The following is a 15,183-nucleotide window of genomic DNA, read 5'->3' on the forward strand; positions in this document are numbered from 1 at the left end:
AAGCTTCGAGGCAGGTCAATTTTCCTCGAGGAATTTTAATAATCGAGGTACTCGAATCACTCGAGGAATCGTTTCAGCCCTATTATGGATCCTTTCGATTTGAAAGAATACGGCTGAAGTGATTAACCAGATTAATCGGGATTATTTAAATTAGATAATTTAGTAATCGATTAAACTGGAGTTCAAACTCAAAAGTCAAGCCATCTAGCTCGGTAATTAAGCCAGAAGTGTTTTAATTTAAGGAAGAAACCAAACTTTATTCTGTAAATACGTTCTATTGGCTTTACAAATTCATCATTATCAACAAAATGTGTATCAAAGGAAAGTGATTAAAGTGATTTCTGCAAAGATAATAGTGAAATAAAAATGTGTGACATGAAATGAGCAGAACTGGGTGGTAACTACATTCAGACAGTTACAATTACATTTTAAAAATTTAAGGATTAWTTTTACTACATTGTACTTTTCCATTTTTATTTTGAAGTAAAAACTTAAGTTTGTAACAAAAACCTTTTTGTTAAAGTTTTATAGACTTTATATTGAAAGAAACTAATTTTGAGGAATTTTTCTGGTGTTATTATATGAATTATTTAAATTTTAGTGTCTAAAATACCAAAATGTACATATTGTACTTTGGTCCGTCTAAAAATGTAGTTAATAAATATTATGTGTTTGACGTTTTGATCAGTTACTCAGAACTTGATGGACTTTTTTACCAAATACATTTTGAGTATTTACTTAGACGGATACTTTTTACCTTTGCTTGAGTAAAAATATGTTGCCGTAGTTCTGCTCTGGAGTTCGATCTCTTCCCATCCGTTGCTGTAATCCTGTCGCCATTTTGGCTCCAGGTTCCAGGAAATGTGCTACAAAGCGTACCTGGCCATCCGCCAGCACGCCAACCTCTTCATCAACCTGTTCTCCATGATGCTGGGCTCCGGCATGCCCGAGCTGCAGTCGTTCGACGACATCGCCTACATCCGGAAGACGCTGGCGCTGGAGAAGAGCGAGCAGGTGAGTCCCGGCTTCTCYGTCTTTACGTCAGAAGGAACTTCAGGAATCGTCTGGACAATAAATCAATAACGATATGTATCGCCATAAACATCTGTTGGAATATTTGCTGAGCTCTGATCCAGGACCGCACAGCATTCTGGGGGATGTAGGCAGAGGAATGACAAATTAAAATCTTCTCACAAAAACATCAGATATAACAAAGTATTTATCTTTTAATTACAACATTTCTGATTTCCATTTATCCACTAACTAATACACCTATACAGACTTTGTTGCACCAAAATATGCTTTTATTTACACCGTTAAACTTATTCAAATAAATATTAAAAACAGTTTTGTTGCTGAAAATAGACCAAATCTTTTYACAGGTTTCTTGAGTGGAGCACAAAGTAAATGGAAAGCATGGAGAAACCTTTTGACGTTTGGATCTACACTGATTTACATCCTTTGCTGCAAAATTAATCAAACCATTTTCTTTGTTTGACTAAAATATTTCATGCTAATTTTATTATTTATTATTTAGTTGATCATTTTGGCCGTTGTTACAAAAAGTTTGGACACCCCTGCTTTAGCAACCTCTCTCACAGCTAGCTAAGGAAAGTTGGTGGAATCAGCTAGCCCACTCACTTTTTGGTTGCCTAGCAACAACCTGCTGAGTTGGAAGCCGTTTCAAGTTGCCCCCAGCTTTTGGTTACCTAGCAACGACCTGGTGAGTTAGAAGCAGTTTCAAGTTCCCCTCAGCTTTTGGTTACCTAGCAACGACCTGGTGAGTGACATGCGCAGCAGCAGTTTCAGGTTTTTCTCCCGTATTTCATAACTGCTTAAAAAAAAAAAAAAAAAAAAAAAACGTCTTTGAGTGAAAACTGGATAAAATGGGAATGGTCTCCAGTTTGGCTGTATTTCAGATATTTAAAACTAAAGTCGACTGACATGAAACGCTAATAACGATAAGTTTTTCCAGCTGTATCGTCCAGCCCGGCTTCAGAGTCTCTGCTTTCTTTATGGGTTTTTGTTTCTTGTGTGACGCAGGAGGCTTTGGATTATTTCATGAAGCAGATGAACGACGCTCATCACGGAGGTTGGACCACCAAGATGGACTGGATTTTCCACACGATTCGGCAGCATGCACTAAACTAAACGCATTAAACTCAACATGGAGTATTTATTACTACACTTTTTGAAGGGATTTATTTTTCCATTGACCGCAAACTCTATGAAGTTTGCCTTTTGATTAATTTTTGAAGTACTTTTTCCCTTGTTTTGTAAACGAGGTTCTGGGTTTTCCTCCATTATCCTTTTTGTTTGCCTTTATTCGGGGTGTGCTGCTTTTGTCAGTGTGTCAATTTTTCCTCAGGACCCTGACGGTAATAACCTCCCCAGACTTTAATGTTTGGGGACAAAAAAAATGAAATCTCTTCCCTTACTTTGCTGCTCTTTAAATAAAACCCAACACAGCTTGGAGAAGCCACGTCCGCAAAGGTGTTAATGTAGCCGCAACGCAGGTCTGACTTGCTGACCTTCAGTCTTTGCTGCACTTTTTCTCAGCTTCACTGGAGAGAGGGAAGGCACAGGGAACTGTGTGCACAGATTTTGTGGATTATCTCCCATCTATAATGTCTTCCACAGATAATTTGATCTTTTTTCATTGTTTGGGTTATTTGAGCAGAAATTTAAAGACTAAAAAGCATCAGAGACTCTTGAGATTCTCTTTCTCCGCCGACTTCTTGTCGTAAACTTCAGGGCAAAGATGCCTCCTTCAAAAAAAAAAAAATCACTCGGAACTGTAAAAAAGTAATGTGTACAGATGTATGACTTTTTAAATTAATTTATGTATTTTGTTTATTTCATTTTGAAAGTCAGCAATATAACAAGATACTATTGATTTTGTAAATATGTTTGGAATTTTGTCACTTAAAGCCTCCTTTAGCACCATTTGACCTGCAGGTTTTTGTCTTGATTAGACATAATGCTGATGCCTTTTCATTTATAAAGTTGGCCTATTTGTTATGTCCAGCTCAGAATAATTTATTTAGAGAAGCAAAACTGCAAGAGTGAACATTTTGGTCTTGCATTACATATACAACAGGAAGTGAGGAGAAAACACATCCTGGCACTTTGTGTACAAACAGGAATGGAGATTGTCACACCTTCCACTTCCCCCCCACATGCGGTTAAGTCCCAAAATACACAATCTGAGTAAATTAAACTGAACTAAGAGTAATAAAGCAAAAAAAAAAAAGAGGTTTATAGAAAATAGTAAATTTAGTTGAGCAATATTTTTGACAAGTAACATAAAAATCAACTCTGACTACATATTTTCAATCTAGAGAGTTTTTCTATCCCCAAAAATGTCCAGACTAACCAATTGTTGTGTGTTGTGATTGGATAGTAGTTGGAGAAAGTGCAACCTATTTACAACATTTTGCTATTCAGTGCCAAAGAGAAAACCAGCAGCCAGTGTATAAAAGCATTAGCTTGGAGAGTTAAAAAACCGGCACCCTCTGGAAGGATTTAAAAGCCCTCTGTGACTAGCCAAATCTGTCTTTAATTTACAAGACATGTAGGGTGCATTGTTTCGCTCTGTGTTCGGGCCTGAGCCGGTGCTGCCTCGCCTCAAACAACCGTCTCCAACACGCCTCATAATGGGGAGTTGTGCTGAGTATGCGTGCCTCACTTTTCTCCACATAGACAGTCAGTTTTAGCTGAGAGTTTAACAAAAACGTTAAGGATGTTATCCGTCGCATCAGTCTTTAGCTCCCTCTATAGCAGGGGTGTCAAACTCCAGTCCTGAAGGGCCGCTGTCCTGCAGTTTTTAGATGTGCCACAGGTACAAAACACCTGAATCAAATGGCTTAATTACCTCCTCAGTTCTCCAGAGCCTTGCTAATTACTTAATTATTCTATTCAGGTGTGGTGCAGCAGAGGCACTTCTAAAAGTTGCAGGACACCGGCCCTCGAGGACTGGAGTTTGACACCCCTGCTCTATAGTTTACCCACAATAAAATGTTTAGCCCTAAAACTGTCACTTTAAGCTAATTATACTCAACTTTAGCAAAGAAAATTATGCTAGCAAGCTAATTTTGAAGTAATTTGTGACAAAACGACAGAAAGTATATATTTTATTCTCACAGACGTCGGCTCCACTTTTAAAAGCCCTAAGAAGTGAACTGGGATTTGCTTCATATGTACAACGGTTGTCTCTGACTGAAATGTGGCCGATTAGTTTGGCTCAACCAGTACTAAAATGGGCAAAAAGACAACTTAAGATGAATTAAAACTTCATTTGTTGAAAGTCAAGACACTTAATGATTACGTTTAAATGTAATGGGAACTTTATTGAAATTGAAATGTTTTCAGTATTTCAGTTATTTGGCGTGTAATCAGTTCTGAAAACTGCAACATGTGACACTAAACCGCTCAATTGAACTATGAACTTTGTGATGCTCCAGAAATTAGAATATTTCACATAATTAATTGGGTAATTAAAAAGCCATTATAGTAAAAGAATATATTGAAGAGCTTCACCAGACCAAGAGGCCAAAGTGGTAATTCGTTTTGATTTGATACAACCATTTTGTTTTGTTTGTGCAGCGTCATTAGCCTGATTGTATTTCATTACCCAAGTGGACCTTCTGTTTTTCTTTTGTACGAGTGATTCCTGTGAAAGCTCATATTATAAAACCATGTTGGAAACACTACAAGATGAAAAAGAAATGCTAAATAATTTGAAATATTCTTGGCTTTTTTTGCGTGTTTTGCAAATAGCATAGCGAGTGTGTGTGTGATGGAAATTGTGTAATTAGGTGTGGCAACTATGTTGTGTGTTGTCATTCTGTGCAGGCTGCAGAGCTTCATTGGCAGGTCCAATGGAAAACGACCCACGATACCTGCTATAACTGTGTCTAAATGGTTTGGAAACACCCCCTTCTTCCCTGGCAGGAAATATTTGCCAGCATTTTTTTTTTATTTGTTTATAAGGAAAGATAAATAAGGGGAAACAAACTTTTTTTTATATATGTATGTACATGTGTTACTTGAAATTTCATGAATTGGAGAGATTATGTCTAATTAGTTCCAATTATGAGAGTCTGTATTGTACTGTATATAAGCACCGATGGCTGAAGCATTGTTTAGTACGAGTAGTGAATGTTATTTGTGCCACAGTGAAGACTCGATTACATCTTGATCTGAGGGATACGTAAATACCTTGAAGACTAAAAAAATGTTTATTATAAGATTCCAACAGCTTTCTAAAGCATAGTTGGTTAAAGTGGTTGTATTACTCAAATCCAAGTTTTTCCTCCTGGAAGTAATCACACTTCAAAAACACAAAATCTCACCAAGTGTTTTTGGTCTGGTTTTTAGTTCAAATATCTTAATACTCCTGAAATAAGACAAAACTAGCTAATAAATTACCTTTCACCAAGCTACAGGAACTTGCTTTAACTCAATAGTTCCTTAATATTGGTGGAAAAAATACGAGTTCAATTGGCAGATTATTTCACTTACAACACAGGAAAAGTGTTTTGTTAAAAGTGAAAATAATCAGCCGGTGGAACTAGAACTGGGTTGCTAGGTTACTAGGTTGCTAGGTGACGGGCTGGGCTTTGCTGGCGTTGCTAAGTAACGGTACAGTGACCTTTAGAACTGGTACTTTTTTCATCAATATTAAGGAATTATTTACATAAAACAAGTTGCTATATCTTGCTGAAAAGCTGCTTGCACTTTAATTTTGTCTCATTTCAAGTGTACAAAGATATTTGCATTGGAAACTAGACAAAACATATTTGGTTAGGTTTTGTGTTTTTGCAGTGCACCTTCATCCATAAAATGAGAAGACTTTAGGAAGCTCAACACAATAAAGTGCAATAAGCCATAATCCTGCCTTTTTAGTGGCTGTCGTTGTGACCGTTGGACTAAAATGTTTAATCTACCATATAAGCCATTTGTCTTTGTATTGAATTCAATCGTCGCCTGATGGTTTTGTTTGTTTTTTTGTTTAAATGCACTGTTTCTACTGAGCCTCAGATTGAGCCATGAACGGAGAAAATGTCACAAAATGGATTTAAAATTCTGTTTTTAAATTTCAAGCAAATTCTCTGGAATATAAAAGATGACATGTTTTACTTGTGTGCAGCTCTGTGAGTTGGTGTAGTAATGTACTGTGCTGCCAGAACTCTGTCTTTCACATCCTACTCGCATGAAATCAGTATTTATTTTCCTAATTCCTAATTTTATAATCCCCTCCACCCCCTTTTTTTATTTTGATATACATACATTGACCTTGTTAACAAATGCCTTAAGTTTGCTCCCTGTAGGTTTTGGGACATTTGGTGTTTAAGTTGCATTATTATTATGGCTGTTTTATTTATGGATGTACATTTGTTTTGCTTTTGTTCAACATTCAGAGAGGCGACGGTTGTATTCCCTGACCGACTGACTGACTGGTCACCAGGGTGTTCTGTGAAATTGTGTAAATAAATTTGTTAAACATTCACCTGCATGTTTGCTCCTGTGCTGAACACAACAAGTTCCAACTGTTCCTGCAAACTTTTGGTTATTACTACTTCTACTAGGATTTWTTTTATTTTATTCATTCAGATAATTTTTTTTTACARATTTTCACAAATATTCAAYTGTTAAATTTTTATTTTTTATTTTTCCTTTTTTATGTTCTTTACAAATCAATCATAAGATACAAATTTTGACTTTTCTAACAATTTTGTTTAATGCCAAAGAAGACTGATTTCTGCTAAATAACTGATGGGATTCCTTTAAAGTGACCCAATTTAACAGGTCTAGCCAATTGGTGTTAGCCTCTGTGAGTGGATGGAGATCCCCTGAATTCAGTGTGTTTAGTTATTTTTGTAGAAATCAAATTTCACTTTGACATTAAAGCCTTTATTTTTGTAAAAAGGAGGAAAAAAGTAAAGTCAAATTCTGATCATTTTGTTAAAGCAACAGAAGTGAATATTTTTAGGCACTGCAAGCCTTTATACTTTCACTCACATAAAACAAAATGTATTGATAATTTAATTCCATTTATAAGAGTATAATTACTCATCTTTATTTAAATGAAACTAATATAAAACAGCTCTTAAAAATTAACATCCAATATGAGTTTTTTTTTCCAGGTCTTTGTTTCTGTTATATTCTTGCATTTGATTATACGTGTATATTAAGTGTTTTTACAATATTAAGTGTTTTTCTTTATTGTTTCCATGGAGATGTATTTAATTTTAAGCTTTAAAAAAAACTGGGAATTTTTTTTTAAAAATCTTAAAAAGGGTTTTATTTGAAATTTGGCTTTTTCTCTTAATTTTCTATCCAATTTTAGCATGGCCACAACAGCAAATTGTAACCCTGATATATGATTCTTCTGCTCTTCATTTATTATGCGTTTTAGGTTAGTTGGTCTTTGGGAATCAGACCTCACTTATGGGTGAAGGATTCACAAATGTGAGTTAAATGGCCTTAAAAGAAAATATATTCCTGCGAMAATGACTAGAGGAAATTAGCAGTACAAGATGGGGCTCTTAGTTTTAACATATTCAATGTAGTTTATTTTTGTCGTGAGACTTTTCAATCAGGCAAAAGTTTGGGTCGCACACAGACATCTTCATTATGTTCTGTGACTATGCCGGTGACAAACATATACTAGCTAACTTTTGTAGCTAATCTGTACCATGCTGCCTAAATTCTGGGCAAAAAGAAGTTTCTGAAGACATCCAGAAAGCCTGAATTATATTACTCCTAAACACTTTTAAATAGAAAATCTGGTTACTGTGAACCAAAGAATAGAGAAACGGGGGTTACTATAACAGTATGTCTGCTAACAGTAGGTTAGCTTTTAGCCCCGAAGGTAGTTCTGGAAAGATTTTAATCATCAATGGATCCTTGTGTACAAGAAAAAAAAAGTTAAACATAATTCATTGAGGACACAACCTTTTTTTTTTTATCTGAACATACAATAAATGCGGCTTCTTGAGAGATAACTAAGACAGCAGGTCAGTATCACTGAAATCTCCCTCCACTGGCGGCTTCTGGGAGGCCTTTGCTACGTCTGACGGCGCTACGGGTTGGACCGGCTTGAACTGTTTCCAGGGGGTGGAGGGGCAGTGGAAGGGGTGTTTGTTGGCGTTGGGGGAGGYTGACGGTTTGGAGGCCGTCGTGTCCTCCTCGGATGATTCCTCTTTGGTTGGAGCCTTGGAGGGGGATTGTATCGATGGAGGAGACTGTGACGGTGAAGAGGGGGACGGAGGCGGATCCAGGTTCCTGAGTGGAGACCAGCCGGGAGGACGGCGCCGGGACTGAGGGGAAGGTACAAACAATTAAATGGAGACGAATAAATTACGAAGCCTTATAAATGCGTCACATGCTTTTACGCCCCGTGGCGGGAAGCGACTGCACGGGRTTAGGGCCGTTATAGGTAGAAAAAGCAGGAGTACATTCCTGCCAAAAATATACACATTTTATTGAAAAAACAAGAACATTTCTGAGTTTGAAAAGTCAAAATTTTACTACAAAAAACTGAAATTTTGAGATTAATATCAGCTGTGTTCCACAAAAACGTGAAAATTTCTGAGTTTGAAAAGTGAAAAAAAAATCGACTTTTGAAACTCAGAAAGTTACTTGTTTTTCTAGATTTCTGAATATTTTTCAAGCAAATGTTTAACTTTTCATACTCAAATAGCAGATTTTTTCTCTACAAAATTTCAGATGTTAATCTCAAAATTTGAGTTTTTCTAGMAAATTTTTGACTTCAAACAGAAATTTCCTTATTTGTTTTTCTAAAGAGAATTTCTGATATTTATCTTAAAATGTGTTTTTCTAGCAAATGTTTTTATGTTTCATGCTCAAATTTCCCCTTTTTTTGGGATGAATTCTATTGAAATCTTGAGAAAACAATTGTCTTGTAATGATGAAAAAAATTATCTTGAGAAAAACGGTCATCAATACTTCACATAACATAAATATTTAGTTATTGAGAAAAAAATACTAGTACAACTGCTCTTGGCTTTTGTAGAAATTTATTACAGTAGCACCACTTTTAATTKAGGAATTGAAATAAACAGACAGTAATCTACATTAAAAAGAATTCAAGTGCGTATTCTAATTAAGTTAGAATCTGTCAAACCTGAGGCCTGCGGGCCAAATCCAGCCCGCCAGAAGTTTTTATGTGGCGCTCTAGACTCTAGAAATCTTTGAGATACCAATGTGCTGAAATCTGATTTTATTGATAAAATCAGCAGTTTTACCTGTATTGTGCTGAATTACATTAATGTGATTTTGCACAGAGACAGAAAATATGTTTAAAAATATTCAATTTCAATATGTTTTCATCAAATCCAGAGACAATTATTTATTTTTCAACAGTTTGTTATGGGAAGTTTTATCTATATTTTCTGCCACCATTTGCCTTATAGGACATTCTTGATCTCCTGTGATTTAGATGATTTGGGCTWACAGCTAATGAAAACAGCATTCTCATGAAATCTAAACATTACGTTTTTAAAAAGAAGCTAATTTTAATTCAGAAATGTTTTGGCATTTCTGAATTGTATATGTCTGCAATATTGGTTGGGTTTTTTTTGCCTAAATTACTGCGAAGTTGATGTTTTTTTCTTCTACTCCTTTTTGCAAAAAGCTTTCCTTCCACTCAACTTTCCATTAACGGCTTGAATACGGCATGCTGTAAACAGTCAGCTCATTTAAAGTAATGCCAAAAACATATTCTTTTGTCATTGTAAGTCAAAGTAAGTGTCTCACCAAAGTTAGGGCTCTGTTTTCACACTGTCCCAGGAAGACACCCGGCTGCTCCAGTCTCCATGGTGCCATATCCACCGTAGCGTTACAGTTTACAAACTCCTGCATTACGTTTTTTTAAAAAGTGAAAACCCAATCATATTCAAAAATTCTAGATTCAGTCGATCTATTTAATGTTTTTACCTCATTGTCCACATCTGGGACACACAGGTCGTTGAGATCTTTGTGCTCAGCCTTTGCACACGTTGTTTTCTTCATGTCGAATCTCAGCTTGTACCTGAAACCTGCAACAACCTGCAAACATCAGCACAGTAAGTTCAGAGCAGGAATAATAATTTCTTACCGTTTTTGTCCTTTCCTCCCGCTGCCGGCCTGTACCTGTCTGGTGGCATGGCCGACTCTGTTCAGGGTGAACAGGTGAGTTGAGTTGGAAATGGAGTTAAACTTGGACACAGATGCTAAAAGAGGAACTTTAAGGTCCTCTGAGTTTTCWGCGATCTCCACAGGGCAGCCCAAACACTTCGCTTTCTCTGAGGAAATGTAGTCGTCTGAAGAAAAGAAATTCATGTAGTAACAAACAATGTGTAATAACACTGTCATCAGCATAAAACGAAGCCAGAATATAAACAAGGTGCATCTTACCAAGCATTTTGGTCTAATTTCCAGTTCAAACATCTTGGTACACTTGAATTAAAACAAAACTATCTTGCAGTGAGATATGAGCTTGGTTTAGATACATTAATCCTTAATATTGATTTTAAAAAGTACCTGTGAATAATCTGACGGTGTAACTAGTAACTTTTCATCAATATTAAAGAATTACTGACCTAAAACAAGCTTCTGTCTCCTTAAAAGTTGTTTTTAAGTTCGTTTCGTCTTATTTTATATATTCACACTAGAAACTAGACAAAAATAACATGCCAACATTTAGTGTTTTGCAGTGTTCAAAAGGTAAATCAATAGGTTTTAGGATTTTTTGATGAACATGACAGAAAATAAATGAGGAAAACCACTAGGAGGCATCAAACCACCAAAATGTTTTATTGATTTCAGTGTTTTCATTACTTCTTTTACTGTTTTCTTAGTAACTTTCTTTTCTTCTCACAGACCAGATCAGTTTAAAATGTGTCAAATCCAAACATCAGATTCAGCTCGTGGGATAAACTTTAAATTCTTCGGCAGAAAAATGTATTTTATAACGGGAGGAATTTTCCATGTAGATCGTGGAAAATGTTGCCTCACGCTTTGAAAGAATCTGTTTGCGTTTGCCTCCCTGGGCCTTAGAAAGCAAACAGATTAAAGTCTACAAGCCGCTGTTTTCCATGCACTGATAGGTTAATGTTGGGCTTTTCTTATTTGCTCCAATGTGTTTCACAATCTTGGTTTCTCCACACCCACCAGTGCATGTTTTCCCTATTTTCAAATGTTTTTGTGACAGAATAACACAAGAAGGAATATTTACTTATTTAATCTAACTCGTGTTTCTGCAGGAGCTCAGATATCAGACTTTTTGCGCACGATAAACSAAASTAATGTTTCTTAATTCCAGGCTGCAGTGAGAATGTTGATGAGAACTAAATGGAGAGATCAGATCGATGTTTGCAACGTGTGGAACAAGTTCAGGTATTGTCCYAAAGTAAACCTTTTGGACAAAGTTGTAGTTTAGATTTTCTGACCAGACGCGTAGAAATGTTGATGGAAAAGTCTCAGAACTGCTGGGAGATTATTTCACCTGTAACATGGGAAAAACTTCCTGTTAAAAGTGAAATAATCTGCCAGTGGAACTGGTGGATTATTTTATTGACCCAAACAAGCGCCTGTTTCTTTCTGGAAAGTTACTTGTAAGTTAGTTTTATCTAAAGTGCATTAAGGTATTTTCACTAGAAACTACAACAAAATACGTTGTAATATTTAGTGTTTTTGCTGTTCACTATAAATGATGGATGATGCTACATACGTGCTAAAATGTTGGAAAGGAAACATTTTCCCAATGATTTTATTTTGGTCCAGTTTCTAGTGAWAAYATCGGATTTCACTTCAAATAAGACAAAATTAAGTTACAAGTAACGTTTCAGCGAGAAATGGGAGCTTGTTTTAGGTCAATAATTACTTTATATTGATGAAAAATGACCAGTTCCTCTGGTAGATTATCCCACTTTTGGGAAAAATKTTGAAATTTTCTCTAAAACTGCTTTTGCTTTTACAAATTTTGAGACATTTTTGATACAATCTTCTTTGCTTTGACCTTCACCTCTTAATTCTATCATTTCAGACACGACCTCTTCCCCCCCAAACTATTTCAATATTTTATGCCTTATATGGTTTTTGTAGATTTTCTATGGCTAAATAACTGGAAATGTACCATAATTTATTTGATTTAGATGTTTTGCTCCACTGCAGGATGCAGGTTGATCCTTCCCAGTTTCTGGGAAGATCCTTCACTCACCCATATTGCAGTAAACCTCTTTAGTGACGGTTTCTTTCTCATTCATGTGGACTGTAGAGTTGCATGAAATTGCTGCCTGGAGGAAAAACATCGTAGATTCATTTAAAAAAAAAAAAAACTTTGTTCTAACACAAATACTAAGACAGAGAGAGAGTTTTTTTTTTTAAATAATTTAATATCCGTTAATAATTTTAATGTCGTTACCAGAGCTCCGGTGGGAAGATAGTCGCAGTCTGTCCAGTTTTTGCTGCCCCCTGCTGGACAGTCACTCCTCCTGCTGGTGAACTCCAGGTAGTACATGGAGTCGGATCCGTCCTCTGTCTGCAATCACACAATCAGGCAACAGCATTTTAGGGACAAAAACTCTCAAATTTGCTAGAAAAAACCCAGAAATTTTGAGATTAATCTAATAAATTTTTGCAAAAAAAACCTTGGAAATTTCAGAATTCCAAAAGTTGAAGTTTTTTCAGAGAGAAAACTCTGAAATTTTTAAATGAATGTTAGAAATTTTACAGAAAAGAACTATGAAATTTCTGAACTTGGAGATTAATATACAAGTTTGAGATTAATATAATAAATTTTCTTTAAAAAAATGGAAAATTTCTAAGCTTGAAAAGTTGGAAATGTTTGACATTTTATTTGGTAAAAAGTCTAATCAAGCACTGAGTGATCAAAACAATAATTCAATATTGAAAAATTACATAATCAAACAGACCAAAATGTAAGCTTGTGTGAAAATTTTGGTATTTTAAAGATCAAAATGAAAATAATTCATATAAATAACATAAATACAAAATAACAAAACCAGGGAAAAAGAAATAAATCTGTAAAGTTTCTCTTAGTGGGTAAAATATATTAAAAAAAACGACTCAAGTAAGAGTAAAAAATATACTTTTAGAAGTGTTTTTACTTCACTCTACTGCAAAAACACAAAATCTTACAAAGTATTTTTGTCTAGTTTCTAATAAAGATGTCTTAGTACACTTGAAATAAAATAAAACTAACTTAAAGTAACTTTAAAGCAGGATATCTGAACTTGTTTTAATTCAATAATTCCTTAATAATAATAAAAAAATACTCGTTCCAATGTCAGATTATTTCACTTAAAACATGGGAAAAACATTTTATGAGTATAATCTGCCAGTGAAACTAGACCTTTTTCATTAATATTAAGGAATTATTCACCTTATAAAAGCTCCTTTTAAATTAGTTTGTCTCATTAAAGTGAACCAAGACATTTGCACCAGAAACTAGACTGGAAATGACTTGGTAAGATTTTGTGTTTTTTCAGTGAACAAGCCTGGAAATTACACTCACATCTTTATTTATTCGATTTTGGGCTCCTTTCATGCTGATGATGTTATTATACAAAAAACACTTTGTAACATTTTCTGTTTTTGCAGTGCAGCAGTGTAAAAATACTCCTGAAAGTATTTTTTATTTTCCAAACAAGTTGCCCAGGTAAACATACCTGAGTGAATTTAACCAGTTAGTACCCAACTCCRCAATCAGCATGTAGCAAAGGTCAAAGGGTCAAACTGTATTTTCCAGGAATTTGTTTTGAAAAATATGTTCTAAATTCRACAAAAGCTGCAATTTATGTCTAAAAAAAGGTTCTGGAAACATGACTTCTTCATCACATCTGACTCTGTCTGAACTCCGGGATRATAATAACGAGGTGGTGAACGTTAATGAGGYYGTGGTTCTCCTGYGCTGCTGCAGAAGCGCCATCGTTTCTCCAGCTGCTGTACCTTCTTGGCCACTCTGACCTCGAACAGAGCCAGCTGCTGCCCGACGGTCAGCTTGCTGTTGAACTCGTGCAAAGCGCTGGTGACGGCCTTCTGCACTGACGGGTCATCGCAGAAAACCAGAACGCCTCGCTGGCCGTCCACGCCTGTCTGGACCAAACGACAACAAAAATACCAGAAACGTTAATGGCTGACTCCAACACAAAAGTTAATTTCTTTTTAAYATTTGAGGCATTTATGACACATTTGCAAARTGAACACATTTTAACTGAAGGTGAGATAAATTTAGCCTGTTTTGGTAAAGTAATCTTTATTTATGATGTCACACAAAGTGATAAAGTGAAATCATTTGGTTCATGAAATCATCTGTGAGTGGATGATTTCATGTGGATCCTGAGACATAATCATCTTTATTTTGATGTGATCAGAAAACACAAAATTTTACCAACTATTTTTGGTCCAGTTTTAGTCCAAACATTGTCTTATTTTAAGTGTAATAATCTACAAGTAACTTTTCTTCAAGAAAAGTTTCAAGTTGCTGATTCTGTAATATTGATGAAGAATTATTGGTTCCACTTGTAGATTATTTAATTTATAACATGGAAAAAATGTCCTGTTATTAGTAAATTAATCTGCCAAAAGAACTTKAACTTTTTCATMAATATTAAGGAATTATTCACTTTAAAAAGCTCATATTTCTTGCAGAAAAGTTACTTCTAAGTTATTTTTGTCTTATTTAAAATGTACTAAGATATTTAGACTGGAAACTCGACCAAAAATAGTTTTWATTTTTGCAGTGAACAAGCCTGGAATCACATTGTCATTGTTTAGTTTTTATATTTCGGTTTCCTTTTATGCTGATGACAGTGTTATTATGTGTCATTAAAAAACAACATAAGTAGTTTGTGAATATGAAGTTTGATCAATCTGAGCTCCAGTTTTTGCCTCATTTATCGTAATTCGCTTTGCTAAGACACAATAAGAACCAGATTTAATTACTTAAACGACAAAAACAGCAACAACAAATTTAAACTGTTTTTGCTTCACAAATACATCAGGAGTTTAAAATCATTTTTGGAGTAAAGGCACCAACAATAAAAGCCTCAATTTCAGGTATCTATCTATCTATCTATCTATCTATCTATCTATCTATCTATCTATCTATCTATCTATCTATCTATCTATCTATCTATCTATCTATCTATCTAT

The 15,183-nt window shown here is 35.2% G+C and overlaps 3 protein-coding genes across 3 annotated transcripts in view; 2 read left to right on the forward strand and 1 right to left on the reverse strand.

Annotated features, from left to right (window-relative positions):
* Positions 1 to 2,785, forward strand: part of LOC103463230 (phosphatidylinositol 4,5-bisphosphate 3-kinase catalytic subunit alpha isoform) — a 33,057-nt gene extending 30,272 nt beyond the window's left edge. The window contains 2 exon segments of the mRNA XM_008406469.2: positions 697 to 1,014; positions 2,044 to 2,785. Coding sequence (XP_008404691.1) covers positions 697 to 1,014; positions 2,044 to 2,151 — 426 coding nt within the window. The 3' untranslated portion in view covers positions 2,152 to 2,785.
* Positions 2,786 to 7,311: 4,526 nt separating this feature from the next.
* Positions 7,312 to 15,183, reverse strand: part of kng1 (kininogen 1) — a 10,171-nt gene continuing 2,299 nt past the window's right edge. The window contains exons 3-9 of the mRNA XM_008406283.2: positions 13,978 to 14,124; positions 12,431 to 12,547; positions 12,227 to 12,302; positions 10,159 to 10,328; positions 9,964 to 10,074; positions 9,784 to 9,882; positions 7,312 to 8,324 (exon numbers count right to left, since the gene is read on the reverse strand). Of these exons, the coding sequence (XP_008404505.1) occupies positions 8,010 to 8,324; positions 9,784 to 9,882; positions 9,964 to 10,074; positions 10,159 to 10,328; positions 12,227 to 12,302; positions 12,431 to 12,547; positions 13,978 to 14,124 (1,035 nt within the window). The 3' untranslated portion in view covers positions 7,312 to 8,009. The remainder of the gene's footprint in view (positions 8,325 to 9,783; positions 9,883 to 9,963; positions 10,075 to 10,158; positions 10,329 to 12,226; positions 12,303 to 12,430; positions 12,548 to 13,977; positions 14,125 to 15,183) is intronic.
* Positions 8,254 to 15,183, forward strand: part of lamp3 (lysosomal associated membrane protein 3) — a 16,176-nt gene continuing 9,246 nt past the window's right edge. Inside the window, exon 1 of the mRNA XM_017304437.1 lies at positions 8,254 to 8,335. The gene's annotated coding sequence lies outside the window, so the exon portion shown is untranslated. The remainder of the gene's footprint in view (positions 8,336 to 15,183) is intronic.

The sequence above is a fragment of the Poecilia reticulata genome, linkage group LG4, assembly GCF_000633615.1.
Source record: "Poecilia reticulata strain Guanapo linkage group LG4, Guppy_female_1.0+MT, whole genome shotgun sequence".
NCBI lineage: Eukaryota > Metazoa > Chordata > Actinopteri > Cyprinodontiformes > Poeciliidae > Poecilia > Poecilia reticulata.